At 40.1% G+C, this 26511-nt stretch overlaps 1 protein-coding gene across 7 annotated transcripts in view; it reads right to left on the reverse strand.

Moving 5' to 3' along the window:
* Positions 1 to 26511, reverse strand: part of Elf2 (E74 like ETS transcription factor 2) — an 82752-nt gene that overhangs the window by 18219 nt on the left and 38022 nt on the right. For 4 of the 7 annotated variants that reach the window (XM_017800712.2, XM_017800711.2, XM_029568490.1 and 1 more), the window contains one exon: positions 283 to 396. In XM_017800712.2, the coding sequence (XP_017656201.1) occupies positions 283 to 396 (114 nt within the window). Of the gene's footprint in view, positions 1 to 282; positions 397 to 13060; positions 13659 to 13727; positions 14043 to 26511 lie in introns of those variants that run through there. The other 3 variants (XM_008843417.3, XM_008843416.3, XM_029568489.1) reach the window with 3 other exon arrangements.

Here is a 26511-nt window from a genome sequence, read left to right on the forward strand (position 1 = left end):
TTCTGCATTTTTTATCATGACATTAAGTATTTAAGATTTTGGAACCTGGGCAAATAAAAATCAATTACTGGCATAAGTAATTTTTAATATTTTCTGCATTTTTTTATCATGACATTAAGTATTTAAGATTTTGGAACCTGAGCAAATAAAAATCAATTACTGGCATAAGGTGTTCATGTATAGACCTTTGAGAACTCTGGCAATAACGCCACTGCATTAAAGTCTTCATTCTAATATGAAATTATGTGACACATTTAGCATAAGAATGGACAGTGGACGTACCAGGACTTCTTGAATCCCTCAAGCAGGTAGGAGATTCCATATGCAGCAGGGCTTCAGCAGCTTCAATTGTTTTATCAGTACAGGGTGTATTACTGCTATGAACTGATGCTTCCACTGTGAGAATAAATAGTTCTCAATTAAAAATGAATGAAACACACTAACAAATACTGATGTCCATGTGAATAATTCTATATAAGCCATTTTATAACAATTCTATAATTCTAAAACAATTACTTAAGTAACTTAAAAACTCAAATATACTATTATCTATACTTGGTAGAATGAATGTTGATTTTAAAAGCAACCAACAAGCCAGGAAAGGCAGTGAATGCTTGTAATCCTAGCACTTGGAAAGCTAACGCAGAAGATGGTACTTTCTTCAGTCACCTTCTTTTCAGAACCTCATGGACTTTACTAGGTTTTAGCTAAGAAATGTATGTATAGAGAGATGGATGGATGAATATTTACCATGAAGCCTTTTCTAATTCAACTATCCTCCTGCCCCCTTTCTGTATATTTTTTTAAAAAATATTTTATTTTTTATTGTATGTGTATGAGTGTATTGCCTGTATGTGTATAAGTGCACCTGTGTTGGGGCAATGCCCACAGAAGTTAGAAGAGGGCACTGGATCCCCTGGAACTGGAGTTATGCACGGTTTTTAGCCACTATATGGGGGCTGGGAATCAAACCCAGGTCCCCTACAAGAGCAGTCAGTGCTCTTAACTGCTAAGCCATTTCTCCAGCCCCATCTCTTCATATATTTCTTTCATACTTTGCTATTAAGTGACTTCTCAAATGGTAAAGTCCACCAAGTAAAAGTTTGTGCCAGGTATAGTGGCTCACACTTTTAATCCCAGCACTCAGGAGGCAGAGGCAGTCTCTGTGATCAAGGGCAGCCTGGTCTACATAGCTAGTTCCAGAGTAGAGACCCTGTCTGCAAAACCAAACAAGTAGAGGTTTGTGCTTTCAGATCTAACAGCTTGGGTTCTAGTCCGCACTTAGGCAAGCCACTTAATCTCTTATGCCTCAGTCTCCTCTTTCATAAAACAGGACTATTGCTTCAAAAATTATATGCAGTGCCTGGCATATAAATAAGAACTCAGTAAATGATGATTTCTCATTCCTGTAAAACTGTAAGATCCTTGAGTTAAGGGGGCTATCTTAACCTAACTTTGTATTCATGACTGATTTGCTCTGGTTTTTACAAGATGCAGGGGACAAAACCCACAGCCACCCACACTGCTAGGCAAGTGCTCTACACTAAGCTACATCTCTAGCCCTGAACTTTCTAAGTAGTAAGGCACATGAATATTTCTTTTATTTATCAAATAAAAGATAACTCCTGATCTTGAGGGAAAATTAGCAAGTCAAGAATTCATTATCTTAGTGATTCATTTATTTTACACTCTGACTTACTTATCTACGGAATAATTTATTTGGTTAGAGGTTCTGAAACATAATAGTTTCTAATTTGATTGGTTTTTCTCAAGATGTTCCCCTCAAGGAGCTTTTGTAAATGTCTACACAAATTTCATAAAATCATACGACAAATCCACAAGTTTCACATAGTACAGATATAAATCTTCTGAAACGGTTCTCAGGAAACTTTTAATTGGGAAAAGAAACCTGCTTAAGCCATGAAATTAACCAAACGCTAAAACCTCAGCCTTAAAAACCCAGTCACTTGCAGAGTGTTTATTTTAAAAATCCAGGGACTGTTTTAGCACCTGTTGCACATCATCCACACTCTCAAGCAAGGTACTGGGTCTCTCCAGTTGCTCTTTCCATTTATGGAAATCTGCTCAAAGCTAACTGGTTCCGGAGAGGCAGCCAAACCTCTAAGTAAATCTATCTTTAGGTGACCCTGCTTACTCTTATCTGCAGCTTCAGTGAAGCAAAGGATTCACTCAGCCCTTCTAGTCCAACTTTAGAATGAAGTACAAAAGATATTTATTCTCTAGTATTGTTTGCAAAGGGCTTCTCTACAAGACCTACATGCATTAATGATCCTCAGAAAGCAAATACTCAGGTTTTAAAAATTAATCTGGGAGCCATTCTCTTTAAAGTCACCTTAGTGTTGCAATGTAGCTGTTGTCGTAGGCACTATTAATAAACCATACTTGGTAAACTAATTATATAATTTTATTAAGATATACTCTAAAAACACTACTGTATTACAAGAGCTTGTGTGTTTAATAATTACACAGCAATAGAACTCTACCACATTTTAATTTATTTCAGATATAAACAACCAAAAAATAAAAGGAAAAATCTTGCCTTAAATTCTTAAGTAGTTTAAGGTGCATTTTCAAACCATTGTTTCATATTATGTTAGTAAAAATGAATTTTTATTCTGTTCTGGTTTCGTTTCGCTTTTTTTTTAAGTTTTTTGATTTGTTTTTATTTTATGTGTATGAGTATCCTGAATGCCAAGAATGTTAGTGCAGTCAGAACACTTGAACACAAAACATGTATGCATGTGCATGCGATACCCAAAGAAGTCAGAAGAGGGCATCAGATTCCCTGAAACTGGAGTTAAGACAGTTAGCAGTCGTGTGGGTCCTGGGAACCAAACCCAGGTCCTCTGCAAAAGCAGCCAGTGCTCTTCAATGCTGAGCCAGTGTTTCATGTACCCTAAGCTGGCCTGGAACTCAAGATATAGCTGAGACCTTTAACTCTTGATGTTCCTACCTCTGCTTCTTTAAAAGTCCCGAGATTGCAGGGGTGTGCTACCATACCCAGCTCAAATTAGTTTTTTTAAGTATATTTTCTTTTTTTTTTTAATATTTTATTTATTATTTTTTTTATTTTATGTGTATGAGTGTATTGCCTGCCTGCATGCAGGTAAGTGCACCCGTTGTGGGTGCTGAGAATCGAACCCGGGTCCTCTGCAAGAGCAGTCAGTGCTCTTAACCGCTGAGCCATCTCTCCAGCCCCAAGTATATTTCCTTTTTAAAAAAAGATTTATTTGCCAGGTGTGGTGGTGCACGCCTTTAATCCCAGCACTCGGTAGGCAGATGCAGGCGGATCTCTCTGAGTTCAAGGCCAGCCTGGTCTACATAGTGAGTTCAAGGACAGCTGGGGCTACAGGGAGACCCTGTCTCAAAAAGACCCACAAAAAAAAAAAAAATTATTTTTATTTTACATGAGTGATTTGCCTGCATGTATATATGTGCACCACATGCATGCACTACTCACAGTGGCCCAAATATGGTCTCAGTTCCCCTGGAACTAGGGTTACTGGTCATTGTGACCTACCCTGTAGGTGCTAGGAGCCAAGTCCAGGTCCTCTGGAGGAGGAGCAATTGCTCTTAACTGCTGAGCCATCATCTCTCCAGTCTTCTAAAGTGTATTTTCTTGCTTAGACTTCTGACCTCAACCTTCCCTTTCCCCAAATATTTTTACATTATATCCCAAAAATATTTTCAACTTTACTAATATTTTCAATTTATTAAAATATATTTTCACATACAATGTAAATATCCAGAATTTATGAGTTAATAAGTATATGGATGGTGAGATGGATCAGTGGTTAAAAGCAATGGCTTTTCTAGCAGAGGAGCCAGGTTCGATTTCCAACACCCACATGGCGGCTAACCACCACCTGACACTCCATTCCAGGGAATCCATCACCCTCTTCTGACCTCTGCAGACATTGCAAGACATGGGTGCACTTGCACACACGCAGGCAATACACTCATACGTATAAAGTAATAATAAACAAAATATCTAAAAATAAACACTTAAGTACAAGCAGAGTGTGGTAGCACATGCCTTTAATCCCAGCACTAGGGAGGCAGAGGCAGATTGATCTCTGTAAACTCAAAGCTAGTCTGGTCTACATAGTGAGTTCCAGGCCAGCCAGGGCTCCATAGTGAGACCCAGTCTATTAAAAAAAAAAATCAATGTAGTTGAGTGGTTATCATGTGCCAAAAACGCTGTGCTACAAACCTGAGCTACATGTCTAAATACATTCTCCGTCTTCCTGAAGTTTAAGAGTCGGAGAACATTATCAAAACTTAAATGTAAGTGTGAAATAATCTCACATTACTCTGTAATCTAACAGCTTGTGAAAAGAGACCAGTGATTTCTATCTTTTGAAGCTTACTGTTTTTATATCTTACCATATTCATCTCCAGCTCAATACTAAATATAAATAAAAGTCTAAAAGTCCATTGTCAGACCAATTAAAAATAATGTAATGACAGCGTCCACAAATATTTTAACCATTTTGTAAGTTTTTGTAAAAAAAAAAAAAATTTATAGTTCTGTTGACCTGTCAAGTATTTTTTAAAACAATCTGATAACAAAAATTAAAGAAATACTTTTCCTGTTCATTTCTGCAATTAAAAACAAAAATCCAACACTATTTTGTTCATCAATAACTCAAACAGAATTTAAAACTGCATGTTTCTAAATATAAACATCAATTTAACAGTGCTGTGTAACCAAAGTAGGCAAACTAAAAGCAACAGTTGAAAAATAAAATTCCTCTCTCTTCCTTAAAACTGATTTGGAAATATACTTTCTAGATCCACGTATGAAATTCACAGAAAGCAAAAAACTGGACAGGAATAATTTCCTAGCAGTTGAAATTGCTGGTCAGGCCTCCTTGAAGAAATAATGTGTCAAATACACTTCAAAAACTAGTGCCATAAATAAAAGTTGCTTATGCTTTCATTTACTATTTGTAAAACTATGTCTGTTCCATTTCTATCTTTCTAATCAACTGGTGTTTGTATGGTAGACTATTCCAGACTCACTCGACAGCTGTTACAAAATACCAAACTTGGTAATTAAGCCTGACAAGAAGCATACCTCCCAGCTTTGCATAAGAGAATGCTGGCAATGGATCCAGCTCATAACAATGTTCTCAAGTCAGGAATAAAATTTACTAGCAATGTAGATTGAGAGCAATGGAAAAAATGAGAAAACATTTCATTAAGTGATAGTGGTTTTCCCTTAAAACAACTCCATAAACTAGTATTTACAAGGTCATCACTCAAGTTCTATACCAATTTACCACAGCTTATCCTCTAATGCCCCAGAGCTCTAGCAGTGACAGTATAAGTTACAAATTAATGCAATGAAGAAGAGGGAAGGGAGTCTGGAATCCTCTACCTGTACCTTTGTCTCCTTTGACCGTCAATCGGTATAGTTTATTAAAAAGTGTAAAAGGAAAAAACTAAAATTACTTTCTGAACCAGGGCTATCCAATTAAATATATGCCAAAAATCTAAATTTTCTAGTAGCCACATTTTAAAAAATACAAATATGGTACTAATTCCTTCTTTGTGGGGCGGTGCAAGGGGCTGGATTTAGAGTCATGCTAAAGTTTTAAGCACTCTATCATTGCACTACCATCTCCAGCCTAAAATTAACACCTTTTTAAACCTAACCATTCCAAATATTGTCAAATCAGCATTTAATCAATATTTTAAAAACCTCTAAAAGCTCAATTTCTCAGCCAAATCTCAAATACTCAATGACCATATGTGGCTAGTGGCAATTATATACTGAACAGCCTAAACAACAATGCAACTTAGCTGTTCTTACACGGACTGGTCAATTATATACTGAACAGCCTAAACAACAATGCAACTTAGCTGTTCTTACACGGACTGGTCAATTATATACTGAACAGCCTAAACAACAATGCAACTTAGCTGTTCTTACACTGACTGGTCAGTGGATACTTTGGTACTCAAATTATTGAGAACCTCAAAGAAACTGAGAGGACAGGTCCTACCTATAGACATTTTATTTGAAAAACAGAACTTAGTGAGACATAGTGGCTCCTGCCTGAAATCCCAATGCTCAGGCAGCTGAGGCAGAAAAACTGCCACCAATTTGATCTATGTTGAGTTTTAGGCCATAGGCCAACCTGGGCTACAAAGTAAGGCCTCATCTTTTAAAAAAAAATTTTAAACACACAAATATATTTTAAACACACAAAAAATATTTAACTCATTTAAAATAATATACTTTGAACTTAGATAAACATATATTTTTATGGAAAAAATTTTTTTAATTTAGTGACTAGGGCTGGAAAGATGGCTCAGCAGTTAAGAGCAGTGGCTGCTCTTGCAGAAGGCAAGATTTCCAGCACCCACATGGTGGCTAACAACCATCTTTAACTCGTTTCAGGGGATCCAGTGCCTTCTTCTGAGCTCCACAGGCATTGCACAACACAGATGCACTTACACACATGCAGGCAATACACCCATACACATAAAAATAATAAATAAAAAAAAATTTATTTTGTGACTAGCCAGGTGTGGTGGCACACGCCTTTAATCCCAGCACTCCAGAAGCAGAGGCAAGCAGAGCTCTGAGTTTGGGGCCAGCCTGGTCTACATGCAAGTTCCAGGCCAGTGGGGGCTACAAGAAGACCCTGTCTCAAAAAGACGCCCCCCCCAAAAAAAGAAAGAAAAATTTAGTGACTAAGCTATGAGAGATAGCTCAGCAGTTAAAACCACTGGTGCTCTTACAGAAGACCCAGGTTCAAATTGCAGCATGCATATGGTGGCTAACAACTGTCTGTAACTCCAGTTCCAGGGCATCTGACACCCTACCCTCTTCTGTCCTCCACAGGCACTGCACGACACCAGGGCACTTACATACATGCAGGTATAACACTCATACACATAAAATTAAAATAAAAATAAATTTTTTTTTAATTCAGTGACTAATTCTGTTTGTGCATTATAGGGATTAAGCATAGGGCCTGCTGTGTCAGGCAAGCATTCCACCACTAAGCTATTCCCCTAACCTTCTTTGTGCTTTTCAAAATTTGATACGGTGTCATTTAGTTGCCTGGGCTAGCCTTGAATGTACTCTGTAGCCTATACAAGCCTTGAGTTTGCGATTCTCCTGCCTCAACTTCCAGAGTAGCTGGGATTGCAGGCCTGTGTCACTAAGTATGGTATATATTACATTTTTGCAATTTTTAAGAAATGGGGCCGTAGAGATGGCTCAACAGCTAAGAGCACTGACTGCTCTTGCAGAGGACCCAGGTTCTATCCTAGCACCCACATGGCGGCTATGAACCGTCCTTAACTCTGGTTCCAGGGGAATCTGAAGCTTTCTTCTGACCTCCACGGCATTGCACGACACAGGTGCACTCACATACATGCAGGCAATACACTCATACACATAAAATTTAAAAAAAAATAAGATTTTTTTTTTTTAATTTGTTTTGAAGCTGGGCGTGGTGGTGCATGCTTTTAGTCCCAGCACTCAGGAGAAAAAGGCAGGCGGATCTTTGTGAGAGCCAGTACAGCCTGGTCTACATAAAGAGTTCCAGGCTGGCTGGGGCTACAGGGAGACCCTGTCTCAAAAGACCCCCAAAAAATATTTTTTTAAATTTGTTTTGTTTTTTGGTGGTGCTGGGAAATAAACACAGTACCTAACGTATGCTAAGCAGATGCTCTATCACTGAGCTATATACATCTGCAGACCTGGCAAACTTAAAAAAAATTTTAAGGGCTGGAGAGATGGTTCAGCAGTTAGAGCACTTAGCGCTCTCCAAGGGGACCCAGGTTCAGTTCCAAGCACCCACGTGGTAGCTAACACCAATCTTTAACTCCAGTTCCAAGGGATCTGATGCCCTCTTCTGACTTCCTCAGGCACCAGGCATGTACATAGTACACTTACATACATGGAGGCAAAACAGCCATAGACATAAAAACTCCTGAGTTGGGCTTGATGGCACACGCCTTTAATCCCAGCACTTGGGAGGCAGAGGCAGGCAGATCTCTGAGTTCAAGCCCAGCCTGTTCTACATAGCAAGTTTCAGGCCAACTGGGGCTACAGCGAGACCCTGTCTCAAAAAGACAAAACAAACAAAACAAACTCCTCTATATACTTGGCTCTTGGGATTCCAAAAATTCCTAGATCAGAGTTTGCTGCCTGCCTAATTTGCTGCTCTACCAAATTTGTTCCTAAAGAAAACTATTTTTACTTATGTACCTATGCTTGTCTGTATGTGTTCAGGTGCTCACAAAAGACAGAAGGAAGAATTAAGACTCTTTAGAGCTGGAGTTACAGGTGTGTGTGAGCTACATACCTAATGTGGATGCTGGAATCTGAACTCTGATCCTGATAGAGCAGCTCTTAACCTCTGAGCCATCTGTCCGGTCCCAAAGAAAACGGTTTTATGTTGAATTATCATGACTGACTCTTTTTTTTTTTTATCTTGATGCCTCTCTGTAATTAAACTTTTTCCAGTAATGGGCATCATAACCAGAACCTCACTACTAAACCTTACAACACTCTACCCCCAAATATGTTTTTTTCCATTTTATGTGTGTTTTGTCTGCATATATGTAAGTGCACTTGTGTTCCGCAATACTCAAGAGGCCAGAAGAAGACACTGGATCCACTGGAACTGGAGTTACGGATGGGTTAGCCTCCATGTGAGTGCTGGGAACCAAATTCAGGTCTTCTGTAAGAATAGCCAGTGCTCTTAAAACACTGAGCCATCTCTCCAGCCCTTCCTTTTTTTTTTTTTTTTTTTTTAAATTTGTGTATGTACGCAAAAATGTATGAGGGGCACACGTGCCACGGTATAAGTGTGTTGATGGTCAGAGGACAACTTTGTGGAGTCAGTTCTCTTCACCCACCTTTACGTGGGTCCTGGAGATTGAAGTTGGGTAGCCAGCTTGCTTGGCAAGCACCTTTACCCACTGAGTCATCTCACCAATCCCTAGAAAAGCTTCTGAACAAAGAAAATTTAATGTCATTCTTTTACTTTTATTCCAACACATGCTACCAGTTTTTTCATATTGTGCTTATTATGACATCTTATTACAAAACTGACACAAGTTCTGCATCCCAAAATCTGAAATTCTGAAATGCCTTGGAGTTTACATGTGCAAATATTCCAAAAATCTGTAGAATTTATATTTAAAACACTTCTGTCCCAAATACTTTGGATAAGGGATATCCAACCTATGCTAGATACTCCTATTTACAGTACATGAAAAATGAAGTATCAATTTCAAATTCCATGATGAACTTTGATGAAGTATACAGACTGTTTTTGTCAATGAAATGGCTTCCTGGAGTAGACAGCTCATTTGGTACCATGCAAGCAGGAACATCTGGCAAGTCCAGCAGAGAGGCAGAGACAAAAGCATCATGCTGGCTCTAGATTCAGTGAAGAGACCTTATCTTAAAAAAAATACTGGGCCTGGTGAGTCATGCCTTTAATCCTAGCAGAGGCAGAGAGGAAGAGGCAAAGGCAGACAAATCTCCATGAAATCAAGGCTAGCCTGGTCTACACAGCAAGTTCCATCCAGGCCAGCTGGGGCTACAGGGAGAGCCTGTCTCAAAAGGAAAAAAAACACCAACAGCAACAACAATAAATAAATAACGTAGGGAATAATTGCAGAAGAGATCCCATTGTCAACCTCTGGCCTCCAGATGTACACACATTCACACATGGACACATAACACTCACATGCACACACGCATACACAGACCTATGCTAAATTTCCAGAAAAATTTTCCTCTTCACTTAATAACTAAACTAAGTTTCTCTTAGAGAGAAATTTCTGGTGTCTGTCCTTATGTCTCAAATAAACAAAATGAAAAGAGAAAGCAAAATATCTTAAACTAAAAATCTTCCCAAAATTCCAGAGAGTGCACATATAATATGATCACATAAATATTTAAAAAGTAACAATGTCAGACATTTGTTTTTCCTATAAATACTAGAGTTAAGCCTAAATTATTAAACTACATCAGTGACTTATTCAACATAGACACATAAGCCTCAAGTGCCAATATGACACACATTAATGCTTTCAAAGATTGGCTAAAAGAACTTAATCTCTCTATGATGCAAAGACATTTATAGACTTACAGGGTTTGGTATTTTCTAAAACATTTTTAAAAGGCATGTCTTACTTTCCCATTAAGGATTATGGGCCACTCATAATTCTGGATTCCACAGTTGCCAATGCAAGGTGGTAGTGTTTTGCTTTTTTGTTACTGTAGTAGTGGTGGTGGTTGTTTTGAGACATGGTATCACTACACAGCCCTGGCTGACCTGGAATTCTCTATATAAACTAAACTGGCCTTGAACCAACAAGGATCTGCCTGCCTCAGCCTCCTAAATAATGGGATTAAAAGTGTGCAACCACCATACCCAGCCCCAATGCAAGTTTAATAAGACTACAAAACACTTTTAACGTTAAAATAACATTGATTTGTAATAAGTTTATTTCTTCCTTCGCTCAAACTCCTCTTACATCATTAATACTGATAGCTAAAGGAATACACACATATACATGATACTTGAGTTGTAATGGTGGAAGATAAAAGCAGTAGCTCCTGAGGTATCTTATTACATAACAATAGTAGTTACATATTAAGCATTAAATGCTTAGAATAAGGTTATGCTAATATCATTCAACTCAAAGCTTATTTCTTCCATAAGCTTTTCTGTGTCACTCATTGTATATTAGTCAGGAAATTAGTGCAATCATTACAGCTACTTTTCTACTTATACATGATATAGATTTTCACCTGTTTCCTCACATCTGATGACTTCTCTCAAGGAGATAAAAAGGATATTGTGTCCCTTTACTTATAAAATCCACAAACACTGGGGCTGAGGATGTAGCTCAGTTGCCAGAGTGCTTGTCAAACATGCAGGATCCTCAGCTCTGCATAAACCAGGTATGATTCTAATACCAGCACTCAAGAGATGGAGGCAGGAGATCACAAGTTCAAGGACAGCTTGAGCTACATGGAGAGTTTTAAGCCAGTCTGAGCTACATAAGACTTAAAAAAAAAAAAAATTTCAAGTATTACTCTCCAAGTGCCATCAAAAATTGGCAGCAATAAAAAAGAAGAACCATAAATCTTAATTTTTTGGATCATCTTTCCTCCCCAGCTTTTAACTCACTGAATTAGCTTTAGGTAAACTAGCAAATCTGATTTAAGTTTCCTTCTAAAAGCCTGTAAAGGATCTTCATATTACATGAACATGAATGGAGAAATAAAAATTATATGCAAAACAGTGTTTATGGCACACTGGATTTTTTTTAAATCTTTAGTTATAATACCTATATAAGCAGTACTAAAATTAAGTAAAGCTGGAAAATGGCACCTAAAGTTTTAGAAAACCCCCAGAGGGCATAGTCAATGGTAAAGCATGCTGGAGGCATTCAGATTCCCAGGACCACAAAAGAACTATAAAATGGCAGAATAGGGCTGGAGAAATGGTTCTGCTTTGGTTAAGAGCACAGGCTGCTGCTCTTGTGGAGGACCTGAGTTTGATTCCCAGCATCCACATGGCAGCTAACAATTGTTTTTAACTCCAGTTTCAGGGAAATCCAACTTCTGACTGCCTCTGGCATTGCCTGACATGGGTATATTTACATATAGGAAGGCAATACACTCATATACATAAAATAAAAACTAATAAATTTTTAAAGGCAGAATTATTTAATTTCAAATCAAAGATATGTAATATCCAAGCAAAATATATACAGGTCACATTGTTTTGCTAATTCCAAAAGCTCAGGAAAAGAAGCGTTCCCCTTGCAAAAAAGTCTTACCTTTAATAGTATTTCTCAAGGTTCTTACTGCAGAGGCTATAAGGTTCTCTCTGAAGTATTCACAGCCGTTGAAAATAACATCCTTTGAACTATACACTGTACTCAACACTTAGAACATCACTGATCCAACATAAAATAACATAAAAAGTTATTAATTCATACTGATTAATGGACTGAACACAGACAAAAGATCCAAGTTTTCACTGTGTTCTGCCTTTCGTTCACTAAAGGTTCTTATTCCAATCAGAAATAACTGTCCAAGACTGCTCTTAAATCGTTGCTTAGTAAATATGATTTCCCCTGACCCTTGGGATTTCTGAAATGTGTAAAATGTCAGACTACAACGCTGTTCACCACTAGGTATTATATGATACACATGGTTCTGTTAGTGCAGATTTTACTTGAATTTAAAGTTCTGTTAAATTTAGGAATATGCTCATGATTTTTTTTCCCAGTCGAAAGCGAGTCACAGTTTTGTCAACAAAACTACCAATGTCAAGCCCCCTACCTAAAAACAGATGGAAAAAAGGTAAGATTGTTTACAGCATTACTCTTTGATGACTATTTCTCTTCTTCCAATTCCTATCGGTGGCAATATGAAATGGTAACAGAGAAAGGACCAAGCATGCTTATTATTTCAGTAAGCAACAGAGTTCAAGCACTGCCACATCGATCCTGGGCCCTCACGGAGCTGTCTGCTAGCAAGTAAAGCTGCTTTTTCTGTGTAACTTAAGCCCGTGCCCTTCCGCTGCAGCAGTGGCGCTGCACATCCCCCACCCCCGCGGCCACTTCCGTGTTTACACTCCTCTTCCCTCCAATTCCATGCGTACATTGTCAGCTTCACTCCCGCCCAATCTTCATTGGTCCGGCGCGCGCCCAAGGTCCCGCCCCCAGAAATCAACGTTCTTATTTGGAACATCTCCGAGCGCAGATTGGAACTGCGGGCCTGTCAATCGCGCGCGTTCTGTCCTCTCCCAGGCGCTTCCGCTACGGTGGGAGGTTTGGGGGAGGGGAAAGGGGGCAATTCCGTGTGGAGACTTCCCTGGGGCCAAGACGTCTCCCGCCAGCCCCGTTCCTCACGTTCACCCAGTTGACAAAAATAAACGTTCCCCTCTGACGTCCCCACGCTCTGGGTCCCTGGCACAAAACAAACACCTTGTCCTTCCCATTCCCCCCTGGGAAAAAAAAAAAAAAAAAAAAAACCCCCCTCACGAGGGAAGGGCAGCAGCCTAGTGTCCCCGCAGCCGCCGTTAGCCGGGGCAGGGGAGGTGCCGGGCCCGTGTACCGCCGCCTCAGAGCGGGTAAGTGTCCCAGGACCGTTACTCCTGCGCTGCTCCGTGTGTGGGAAGAAGCAGGAGGCCGGGGCGCGTTTTGGCGGGTAGCGTCCGCGGGCAGCGCCCGGGGCCGCGTCGTCCATGCGGAAGTAGCGGCTGTGTGGAAGTGTGGTGCGAGGGCGGCGGGCGGCCAGCGCCCCCGGCCGCGGGCAGGGGCGGCCTCTCTGGCCCGACAGCGTGGCAGGCGGTGGGGACAACAGCCCCGCTCACTTCCTGGTTCCTCGGCAACTGGGGTGAAGCGCGCAACTCGCCCGCCCTGACTCCCCAACTTAGCCGCGGCTCCGCGCCCGGCACCCACCGCCGCCGCCGTGCCGCCCCGGAGCGACAGCCCGGATCCAAGGCAGGTTACTCTCCAAGGTGATCACTTCCTGATTCGTCGCCTCCATTACTTCATTCACTCCCCCCTCTCCGCGGCCGCCCCGCAGACAGAAGCGGACACCCGACCCCCGACGCTGACTGTCCCAGGGGACGCTCCCCGCCCGCAGGGTGCCCCCTCGGCCGCTACACCGATGCACCGGAGAAAAGTTCCCCTGCGCTTACCCGCCCGGATGAGCAGATCCAGCTGGTTCTTGGGTCCCTCATGCAGAGACGTCGCCATGTTTATCCCGGGGCTGGAACTGCTGCTTCACATTGACTTACACGGTGAGCAGCGGCGACAGGGGAGAAGGCGGAACCCGCGGCCGGAGACACACGCCGTGCGGGCGGCACACACGCACTCGCACACACTCAGACGCCCGGATCCTTGCGCGTCCTCCGACAGGAAGCGGCGGCCGGCCCGCCTCCCGCCGCCGGGCTGAGCAGCCCCACCACCTAACGGCAGGGGCGGCGGCGGCCCGGCTGGCAACGCGATCCTTCCGCCCCGCGCCCAGACAGGAAGTCCCGGGCGCCGGCAGCTGAGCGGCCGTACGAACACCTGAGGCTGGGGAGCCGCCGGCTGCCCACGGGGACGCGGCCCCGGGCAGGAAGAGGCGCGCTACACGCTTTGCGGAAACGAAGTCTGCAAATGTCCCCCCCTTCTGGAAAAGAGCCATGAATCCAATTTTTCTTCCTAAAAGCGACCAAAATACCTAGTCCCGCAGCTGTATATGGAAGTGGCTTTTTAACTTGTTTTAGCCTTTTCAGAGCTTGTCTGCAACATGCAATCAGTTCAGTGGAAAGAACTGAACTTTAAAAACCCATACTAGAAAATATCCTAAAAGCATTTCTGGGAAAGTAAGGAGTTTCCAACTTCTTCCAGAGACGACTTCGTTCTCTTCTCTACAGAAGTCAGAGTAAGCAGGTAATTAGTAAACAGAACAGCCAGCCTCTGGGAGACTGGATTAGATTCCCCCAGTTTGCTAATCACAAAATTCATGTTCCCTCTCACTTTTATTTGGCTCATTTGCAAACAAATGAATGTATTCTTGGTCATCTCCGAAAAAAATTCCTTTGGCCAGAAAACTATCCCCTCTGACAAACACTACATACAACACAACAGGAAAGGGTTATATAGATAAATAGCCAATTAGTGAGTGTACATTAGTGAAAATACAAGAAATGAGACCGATAAAATGATGAGACCTAATTAAAAGACCTTCCTTGCTTTCGAATTTCTTAATATAAAAACTGTGAAACATGCTACTTGAAGCTGATCGCCACAAAATTTATGCAAACAATGCCTCTCATAGATCAAGTGTTCAGTAAATATTTGCTGAATAAACACAAAACACATACACATTTAAAATGGTGAATATTTTGAGTTAACTGAAATGTTCTTAAAAGATGTTTTCAACACTGATATAATAAGATACTGTTTCATAAGTTTACCCAACACCGCTGTAGCATCCGGTGTATTACAAAGCCCACGTCTACTTGTATGGCACTTCTATTACTTCTTATCTTCTTTCTGTCATTTCTCCTAGCCCTATCACCTTGCAAAAGGGAGCCTACATGCCTTTTCCAAAGTACAAAGCCCCTTAAACCAATAAGAATCTCTTTCATCAAGTAAGCTTTGCATGTATAGGACAAAATAAATTACTGATAGCTTTTATTTTTCACTGCTACCAATTTGAAATAAAGATCTCCCACTGATAGGCAGCATCTTAACAGTTTCTAAGTGGAGAAAGATATGGGTAATTTGCTGGCTTTAGGCAGATCATTGAAACTGATAGCATCTGAATTTCTGAAACTCCTATAACTAGTTTTACATGTATTCTACTTAACAGGTCTATTTTTTACTGGACGTGACAAGTCAACCAAATGGCTCAAAATGAATAAAAATCTTCTCAATATGGGGTCAACCAGTTGAAGTTTGACACAACTTTTATCTCAGATATAGCTGAAAAATATATGTGTGTATACATGTATATGTTTTGCTGGTTGTACATTCTAATTATATGCATCCATGTCCACCTTATATTCTAAGCACTGAGAAAATAGAAGATATATATATATATATCCTTGCATAATAATTTATACACAAAACATATATACACAGAAACTAATGCAAAATGACAGAAAAACATCATTCCTACTTATCTGGAACTTATAAAAACAAATTTTCCTCAACTTTAAAAAAAGTATTTATTAATTTGATTTATTTTATGTGTATGCGCCTGAGTATATATATGTTGTGAGCCACCATGTTAGTGCTGGGAATCAAACCCAGGTCCTCTGGAAGAGTAGCAGTGTCCTTAACCACTGAGCATCTCTCCAGCCCCCAAATTCCCTCAACTTTAGTGCAAATCTGCCTTACTACTCTAAACAGGCTTTCAAAAGCCACCATATTTTTAGAGAATATTAATATTGATAATGAGAGACAGCTCAGCACATAAGGGTGTATAAGAGGATTGAAGTTGGATTCCCACCACCCATACAGTGGTTCACAGTTGTAACTCCAGCTCCAGGAGATCCAGCACCCTCTTCTGGCTTCTATGGGCACTGCAAATATATGGTGCAAAACATTTATATACATGCAGGCAAAACACTCACATACATAAAAATAAAAGTAATAAATCTGCCAGGCATGGTGGCATATGCCTTTGGTCCCAGCACTTGGGAGGCAGAGGCAGGCGGATCTTTGTGGGTTCAAGGCCAGCCTGGTCTACATAGCGAGTTCCAGGCCAACTAGGACTACTGGGGAGACCCTGTCTCAAAAAGACCAAAAACAAAGTAATAAGTCTAAAAAATAAAAAGTAGGATAAGCTGTTGCTAGAATGTATACTGATACACACTTCCAAGAGAGGAGAAGTTAATCAAGAATCTAGTGTGTATGTCTGTATATATACACAAATGCTTATCTGCAGTTTTCAGTTCTTCACAGTTGAAAATATATTTATAAACAGACTTTTCTTAAAGCTAAGGATGAATACACAGGCTTTTACGGTTAGATGCTTTAGAACAAAATTCATATTCTGCTAATAAAATTACAGAAAAAACAAAACCTATATCAAAATTATTGATATGTCCCAGCAGAGGGGGAAAAAGGTAAATAGCTCTTATTGCTTACCAAATAAGACTGAGTTACATGTTTTACCTTAATTTCTTTTTACTTATTCCTGTCCACATTCCTATGAAACACATATTACTATTATGTTCATTTTACTGATAATCTAAAGTTTCTTCCTTAAAGTTATAAAGTTATAGAAGAGTAGAGTCAGAATTTGAACCTAGAAGCTCTGACACCACAGCCCTTACTCCCAACCACTCTCCAGGAACAAAAGTAACAGGCCTGTTTATCTGTAATGATAAATTTTTAGTACCTACAATTTTCTCATCTGCAAAGTTTTTTATAGTTCCTCCTTAAAGATGTATCTTAATCCCTTTCTTATTCCTAACTTTTAGCAAATGGAATAAGGCTGAAGTGATTAGGTCACAAACCCTTCAAGGAAGCCAGGTCATGAGTATACTGAACAAAAACCAAAGAAGAAAGGCTGGAGAGATGGCTCAGTGGTTAAGAGCACTGGCTGCTCTTGCAGAGGACCCAGATTTGGATCCCAGCACTGGCTAACAACCATCCATAACTCTAGTTCCAGGGGATCTGATGCCCTCTTCTGACCTCCACAGGCACCACACTACATGGGTACACTTACATACATGCAGGCAATACACTCATACACATAAAATAAAAATAATAGTGTTTTTTAAAAAGCAAGAAACAATGGTATGCTACCAACAACTGTGAAAACAAACTATCTAGGAGAGAGACCCTCCAACCAAATCTTTAGATGACCGCATCCCTGACAGACAGATTGCAGCCACATGAAAGACTAAGAGCCAGGACCATGTATCTCAGCCAATCCCCAACCCTTAACCCCCCAAAACTGTGAATGGTAAATATTTAGTATTTTAAAGTGCTAAATTTAGGGTGGTTCGTTAATTAGCTAAGGATACTCTAAAAAGAAGGAGTGGTTTAAAATCCTAACTTTTGAGTAGGGAGTGGTGGCATATTCTGTAATCTCAGCATTGAGGAGACTGAAGTAGGAAGATCAAGTTTGAGGCACTGCTGAGCATGTTCCAGACTAGCCTGGGCTTCATAGCAAGACTGTCTTAGGACTGGAGAGACGGCTCAGCAGTTAAGAACACTGACTGCTCTTGCAGAGAACCTGGGTTCAATTCCAGCACCCATATGACAGCCAACAACTGTCCTTAACTCCAGGTTCCAGGGGATCTGATGCCTTCTTCTGACCTCCAAGGGCACTGCACAACACAGGTACATGTAAAATAAGTAAATAAATTTTTTAAAAAGACTGAAAACAAACAGGGTTGGCAATGTGGGTCAGTGGGTAAAGGTGCTTGCCGTCAAGCCTATGAGTTCCATCCCCAGGACCCACAGAGTGGAAGAAACAATATCTTCTGACCTTCACACATGTGCTATGGCACATGTATATCCCTCTCCCATAATAAGTGAATTTTTAAAAGAATACTTAAATGTACAGCCTGGTCTACATAGTAAGTTCAAGGCCAGCTGGACCCTGTCTCAAAAAGACCAAAAAAAAAAAATTTAGATAAATAAATAATAATAATAATAATGTGTATTACCAAAAAATTTTTTTGTCTTTTTGAGACAGGGTCTCTCTATAGCTCCAGCTGGCCTTGAACTCACAGAGATTCACCTGCCTCAGCCTCCCAAGTGCTGGGACAAAAGCCGTGCACCACCATGCCCAACTGTATTATAAAATTTTATGCTAGTAAAGTTGACACCTGAATGAAGTGTATAAATTCTTAGAAAGTATGTAATTCCCCATAAGTACACAGACATAAAATTTAATTGAATTCAAGAAATGGTAAAGGACCTTAAATGCAGTCCAAAACCTTCCTTAAAAAACTTCCAGACTTGAATACCTTTTTAGCTACTACAAAATTCTAGTAATTTTAAACTAACACATAACTTGTTGCTGAAAACAGAAAAAAAAAAAGCACCTGTATTATTTTATGAGCCCAGAGTAACCTTGATTCTAAAACTACATAAGAACAATGTAAGAAAATAAAGTCATAGTTCCATTTCACAATGAATATAGATGCAAAAGTTAAAGAACTTCCTAGGGGAAAACAAAGCAAAATTATAAGCAACATTTATCCTCAAATTTCAGTGAGTTCAACATTTAAGACTGCATCAACTTACTAACCATACTATAACAGATTAAGGGGATGTGGTGTGCACGCCTGTAGTCCTAGGACTTGGGAGGCAGAGGCAGGCGGATCTCTGTGAGTTCAAGGCCTGCCTGGTCTACATAGTGAGTTCCAGGCCAGCTGGGGCTGCAGGGAGACCCTGTCTCAAAAAGACCCCCCCAAAAAAGAGACCAGATTAAGGGGGAAAAATAAACAAGGTTTATCAAAGAATGCCCAAAAAAAAGCAATTAATAGGAATCATATTTAACATAAAGACAAAAAGTCAAAAAATGGAAAAGACTTCCTTAATTTGGTATATATTACCTACTAAAGCTTACAGCTTGTTTGGTTGGTTTTGGGGTAGTTTTTTGTTTTTCTGTTTTGTCTTGTTTCTTGGGGTCTTGTTTTTGTTGTTGTTGTTTTCTGAGATGGTCTCCCTGTAGCCCCAGCTGGCCTGGACCTTGCTATGTAGACCAGAGATATACCTGCCTCTGCCTCCTGAGTGCTGGGATTAAAGGCATGCATCACCATGCCTGGTATGGTGTGTTGTGGTGTGGTTTGGGTTGGGTTTGTTTTGTTTTGTTTTGAGGCAGAGTCTTGTGTATCCCAGGAATTCCAAAGCTGTTCTGCAGCAGAGGATGACCTTAAACTTCTGATCTTCCTGTTTCTACCTCTCTAGTACTGGGATTACAGTGTGTGCTACCATGCACAATTAACGCAGTTCTGAGGACCAAATCCAGGAACTGGTGCATACCAGACAATCTACTAAGTGAGCTTCATCCTCAGCCCAAAAAACACCAAATTTCAAGTGACAACTTCAGATACGCTCCATTCAAGATTAGAAATGAAACAGGGATAGTCCAGTAGTATCACTACTTTTTAACATAGTGCTAGAGTTCATGACCAACATCATAAGACATGAAAACAAAAATACAATGACTAGAAAGGAGGAGGACTGAGTTATTCCAGCCAAGGCCCTTTAGACCAATCAGCTCCCAGCCAACCCACAACTGAGCACAGGTAAGCCCAGTCCAACTCAATAGAACCATATTGCCACAAAGGTCCAGTCAAAACAACTGATTCTTATTTCAATAAATATGGTGATAGTTTGTTACACAGCACTAGATGATACAGGGAGGGAATGATAAGTATCCACTAGTGGGCAAGAAGAAAGGTAAAGTATGGACTAGTTTATCAGATAAGTGAGCTGGCTGCCAAGTCTTACACTCTGAGTTTGATCACTGGAATCTACATAGTAGAAGTAGAGCCAGGCATGGTGGCACACACCTTTAGTCCCAGCACTTGGGAGGCAGAAGCAAGCAGATCTCTATGAGTTCGTGGCCAGCCTGGTCTACATAATGAGTTCCAGGCCAGCTGGAGCTACAGGGAGACCCTGTCTCAAAAAGACCCAAAAAAAGAAAAGTAGAAGAGAACTGACTCTTGAAAGTTGCCCTCTGGCTCCACACACACCATGGCACATGCAAAAGTACACACACACATACACACACACACACGAACAAATGTGAAAAGATTTTTTTAAGACACAGTCTCACTATGTAGCCCTGGCTAAACCTGGAGCTCACTATATAGAGCAGGTTGGCCTCAAACTCAAAGATCTGCCTGCCTCCCAGGTGCTGGAATTAAAGATGTACACCACCAACATGTCCAGCTTAAAAAAGCATTTTAAGGTAAAATGTGGTGGCCATTTATCACCATAACCATGTATGTGGTAGTTGAAGCAACTGTATGTAAAACACCATACATCTTCAGAACAGTGATTACTAAATACAGGAAACTGAGTGTGTTATTTATTCAAGGCATAAATATGTAATAGTACAGGCATCCAAAAAAGCACTAATCAAATTAAATCTGATGCTTACATGGGAGACAGACACAAAGAATTGCTATATAAAAAAAAAATCAAGGAATTAAGGCTAGAGAGATGGCTCAGCGGATTGTTCTTGCAGAAGACCTGGGTTCAAATCCCAGCACCCACGTGGCAGCTAACAACTGTCCATAACTCCAGTTCCAGGGGATCTGACAAGTCTCTTCTGTCCTCCTCGGGCATTGCATGACACAGATACACTTACCTACATGCAGGCAATACATGCATACACATAAAATAAAAATAATATTTTTTTTAATTAAGGAATTAGTAAGTTACCTAAAAAGAGTATGAAGCAGGAATCCATTACATTCGTATACACACACACACACACACACAGACTTTAATAAATAGTCCACCTTTACCCCTGATTTATAAATCTATGTCTATTATATACTAGATATGGATATACATGGATATCCACATATTCTGTTTCTGGGCTTTCACTCTGTCTGCAGTACATATTAATTTTTCTTTCACTCTTTTTTCCCCTACTCTTTTCTTTTTTAAATTTTATTTATTTTTTATTTTATGTGTACAAGTGTATTGTTTGCATGTGTGTAAATGCACCCATGTCCTGCAATGCCTGCAGAGGTCAGAAGGTGTCAGATCGCCTAGAACTGGAGTTACGGACAGTTGTTAACTGACATGTGGGTGCTGAGAATCAAACCCAGGTTCTCTTCAAGAGCAGTCAGTGATCTTAACCGCTGAGTCATCTCTCCAGCCCCCAACACGCCTCTTTTCTTAGACCAGGGACTCACTATGTAACTCTGGCCTTGAACCTGCCCTGACCTCCACCAAGTGCTGAGATTATCAGTATGTGCCACGATGTCTTGTGTTTTTTTATTTTTTTTTACAACTTTAGACACTTTCTCTCCCTCCTTCTCTTTCCAAATGGAAATTAAACCCTGAGTCTTACATATGCTGAGCACACAACACTATCACTGAGCTATACTTTCAGCTCAAAAATTGTTTGTGGCCAGGAGGGCAAGCATACAACACTTTATTCTTACACAGACTTGACTAAACTATATTCGGATCTTTGTTTTAAAAGGATTTGCCAAAAAGGATTTTCTTTTGGGATTTTGACTAGAATTATACTGAATTTTAGATTAATCGGGGAAGGAAGAATAGCTTCGTTGTGTTCAGTTTCCATATGTATTTTTGGATAAAAGATTAAAAGAATCAACAATTTTGATCCATTTATGTTTTCTATTTCCTCTTGAGCAAATTGTAGATCTCTTCATTTATCTTCTGCCATAAAATAAATGAAACATTATGGTAAACAGATCTCATGTTGTACTGTTAGGTTTAATCTTGGGTACCTAAAGAAGGTTATTTTTATTTGGTTTGGTTTTTACTATGACATTACCTGTTTTACTGTCTTACTGATTACTATATACAGCAGTCCTGCTAAACCCTTATTTTTTGTATATGATGAACCTTCATAGAAATTTTAACAGTATACATGAACATTTTAAATTAACTGCTAACCCATTTGTAAATAATGAAATTTTTATTTCTTCTCAAAGTGTTTTTTGGGGGGTTGAGTTTTTGGTATTTTGTTTTTTGGGGGGGTTTTCTTGGAGCTGAGGACTGAACCCAGGGCCTTGCGCTTACTAGGCAAGCACTCTACCACTGAGCTAATTCCCCAACCCCATTAGTTTGGTTTTTTTCCTTTATCTCATGGTGATTTCATTAATTCATTATGCATTTTTAGATCTATGTTGGATCTCATTTGTCTTTATTTGGAATAAATGAAGCTATGACCATGGAAGAATGTAACCAGAACATTTCTGTTGCTTTCACTATGTTTTATTTATTTATTGTGTGGGAGGGAGGTACGTGCCATGGCTTGTATGTGGCGGTCAGAGGACAATTTGCAGGAGTGGGCTGTCTCCTAACATGTGGGTCTTGAAATCAAAATCAGGTCTTCAGGTTTCGTGGCAAGGCCTTTACCCACTGAGCCATCTTGCCAGCCCTAGAAATTTTCTAAATTTATACTGGAAAAGTTTGTCTATGACAGTGATTCTGTGTATCTCCTGAAATATACATGGGTATGTCTGATGGAGTTTATGTAAATGCTTGTATTAGCAGCATGTACATGTAAGATTTTTTAAGCTGAATGGTTATTGATTTTCTATTTTTTTTAAATCTTTTATTTTTTAAATATTTTATTTATTATTTTTATTTTATGTGTATGCGTGTATTGCCTGCATGTAGGTTAAGTGCACCCATGTTGTGCAATGCCTGGAAAGGACAGAGAGGCTGTCGGATCCCCTGGAACTGGAGTTACGGATAGCTGCGATGTGGGTGCTGGGATTCGAACCCTGGTCTTCTGCAAGAACAGCCAGAGCTCTTAAACTCTGAGCCATCTCTCCAGCCCCAAATTTATTATTTTTTTTACATGTATGAGTGTTTGTCTATATATAAGTGCACACCATATGCATGCAATGCCCTCAGAGGCCAGAAGAGGTTATCGGGTCCTCTGAAACTGGAGTTAGCTGCCAGGTGGGTGCTGAAAACTAAACCCAGGTCCTCTAAGAAACAGCCCATCCGGTTAACCACTGAGCCATCTCTCAAGTCCCATCCAACAGAGTTCTTTTATTAGTTAAATTTGTTGACATTTTCATGCATATATAAAATGCATCCTAATTACTCTCCCCTTCTGTCCCTGTTACCCACCCCCTACAAATCTCTTTCTCACATTAATGTCTTTTTGTTATGTTTTGAGAGCCACTGAATTTAGCCAAGGCCATCTGTGTAAACATGGGTTTGAAACTATCCATCTGAGCTTGGTGGGCTCACCAAGAGATACACAACTGAAGACAATGACTCTCCTATCCCAAAATCTTTTTTTTGTTTTGTTTTGTTTTGTTTTGTTTTGTTTGGTCTTTTTGAGACAGGGTCTCCCTGTAGCCCCAGTTGTTCTAGAACTCACTGTGTAGACCAGGCTGGCGTTGAACTCACAGAGATCCGACTGCCTCTGCCTCCTGAGAGCTGGGATTAAAGGCATCGACCGGCATCCAAAATCTTTCAGTAGCTAACCAGCGGGGAGGGGGAGGGGCCCATAAGCCCATCCACCATCTGTAGCTGTTGACACAACTAGTTGCGTAGTCACAAATAAGAATGCAATGGCTCTGTCATGCCCAGAGATGGCCCTTCTCCATTTCTTACATTCTTTTCACACCCTCTTCCACAGTGCTCCTGAGCCTTAGAGGGAAGTGGCATAAACATCCTGTTCAAGGCTGAGCATTCAACTATCACTTATTTTCAGCACCCATATCAGGCCACTCACAACTGCATGTAACTCCAGGTCTAGGGATCTGACACCCTCTTCTGGCCTCCATGGGCATGCACACATGTGGCAAACATACACACATACATAAACACACACACACACACACACACACACACACACACAAATTAAAATAATTTAAAATCTTTTTTAAAACGTTGCAACTTGATGATACACATCATGAAAATGTAAACAAAATAAATGCAAACAATACAGCTGGGTAAAACTTCAAGAATGTATGACTATGAGTCCACATCCTTGGATTCAACCATGCTTGGACTGAAAATATTTGGAGGAACAATCACATTGATATTGACCATATATTATACTGTATATTGTATATTGACCATATATTCCTGTATAACAACTATTTGCAAAATATTTTCATTGTGTTATGTATTATAATGAGAATTTATAGTATACAAGAGAGTGATATACATAGGTTACACAGGAAAAATGCCATTTTATGACAAGATCTTACTGTGTAGCCCAAGCTAGTCTTGAACTCACAGTCCTCCTGCCTCTGCCTCCCAAGTACTAAGATTACAGCTTCATCTATAGACACTGGTATTGGGGTCCTGGAAGCAATCTGTCAAAGATACCAAGAAACAACTATAAAGCTGAGCATAGTAACACATGCCTGTAATCTCAGAACTTGAGAAGTGGAAAGCAAGGGAAGGCCAAGAGTTCAAGGTCACCTTTCACTACACAGAAAGTTTGAGACCAGCCTGAGCTACATGATATCCTGTCCCAAAGAAAACAAAAAGAAAAGGAAAACTGTTCTCAAAAAGTAGCCATAGGAGCACATACGTACCACTAGATGGCACCAAACTACAGCCAGACTTTGAATTAATTTGGGTAACTTAAGAGTGAATTGTATATTGTATAACTGTATTAATTCAACTGTGAACCTAAAAATTTACAGCCAATTTTGATAGAGATGTATCTTTGCTCTGGAAATTTTTATTGAATATGTTAATGCTGTAACGAAATACTTCTTCTAATCATGTAGTTTTTAAATAAATAATTTTAAAGAGTGAATTGTAGAACCTATTACACACATAAACAAATCACTTTACCACCCATTCACCCTCTCCCCACTCCTCTTCCTCTTTACAAAATGGCCCATTAATTAATGGATCATAAATTAATGACCCATTAATTTCACATTTCATATGATTTAAAGTTGACAGGTATTTACTATCTCATGTAGTAATCAGTAATCCAGTATATCACATAGTTTTCTCTCTCTGATACACACACACACACACACACACACACACAATTATAAACAAATGTTTTAAAAAGAAAACAGCATATGCCCACATCCAATGGAAATAAAGAATTTAAATTAATGCAAGTAATGTTAAAACTGTAAGGGGGGTGCCACTGGAGAGATGGCTCAGCAGTTAAAAGTACTGGCTGCTCTTGCAGAGGACCCAGGTTTGGTTTCCAGCACCCACATGGCAGCTAACAACCATCTATAACTCCAGTTCCACGGGATCTGACACTCTCTTCTGACCTCCATAGGCACTTACATGCTTATGGGAAATACAAGCATACACATAATTATTTTCAAAAAAATTAAACTGTGTGCACATGTGTGTGCGTGTGTGTGCGCGTGTGGGGGGGGGAGAAGGAATATGATACAGTCATCACAGTATGATGCTTGGGCTCTGGAGCCTACTTTGTGAGTTTAAATCTGTGTTCTACCTTGGAAAGGTTATTCAGCCTGACACAGCTGAAAGTAAAATATGTTAATATGTAAAACCTTCAGAACTATTCCTAGCAATATAATAAAGAAACTTTGTATGTTAGAGGGTATTTTTTTTCTTTTTGGTTGTTCTATTTCTAGATATATGAGAGAAGTGAATTTTCAGTGTCTAGAGCTCTTGAATTAATGTCATGTTTGTATCTCAGCACTTGGAGGCAGAAGCCAACACAGGAGGGTCTCCTGACCTACTATAATAATAATATAATATAGTAATAATGACTAGGGATGGCCCAACTGTAGACTGCTTGCATAGCATACATAAGGCTCTGGATTTGATGCTCAATACTGTGAAGAAAAATAAAAAATAAGAACCTACTGAAATTCATATTATATGCAATTAGAACTCACTTGAAAGTAGAAGAGGGCCTAGCCGACAGCCTGAAAGGGTGGATTCAGACCACCTCCATCAGGGTAGCTGCTCTGAGCTCAGCAGACTGCCAGAGAGTGTGGGGTTCTGGCCTCCAACCACCAGAGGGCCTGAGAACCCAGGGGACAGCCTGACAGCCCCGGGATCCTGCCTCCACGTGGTGGTCCTTTTATTAAGATGATTTCATACAGCAGTCCCTTCTGCATGAAATAACTACCATCATCATGACTTCGGCTGAGCCTGATCGCTAAACATAGTCACAATTGGGCTTGTTGATGGTTGTGCTCATTCATTAAAGGAGTGCCAAGCAGGGTCACTGGACCCTCACCTGAGTATCCAGCCACTCTTCCCAGCCAACTAGTCCAGCCTTGGAAGACAAAAGAAAAATGAGGAAGAACCCAATAGAGGGAT

This window comes from Nannospalax galili, unplaced genomic scaffold (genome assembly GCF_000622305.1).
Source record: "Nannospalax galili isolate Female #2095 unplaced genomic scaffold, S.galili_v1.0 scaffold359, whole genome shotgun sequence".
Lineage (NCBI taxonomy): Eukaryota > Metazoa > Chordata > Mammalia > Rodentia > Spalacidae > Nannospalax > Nannospalax galili.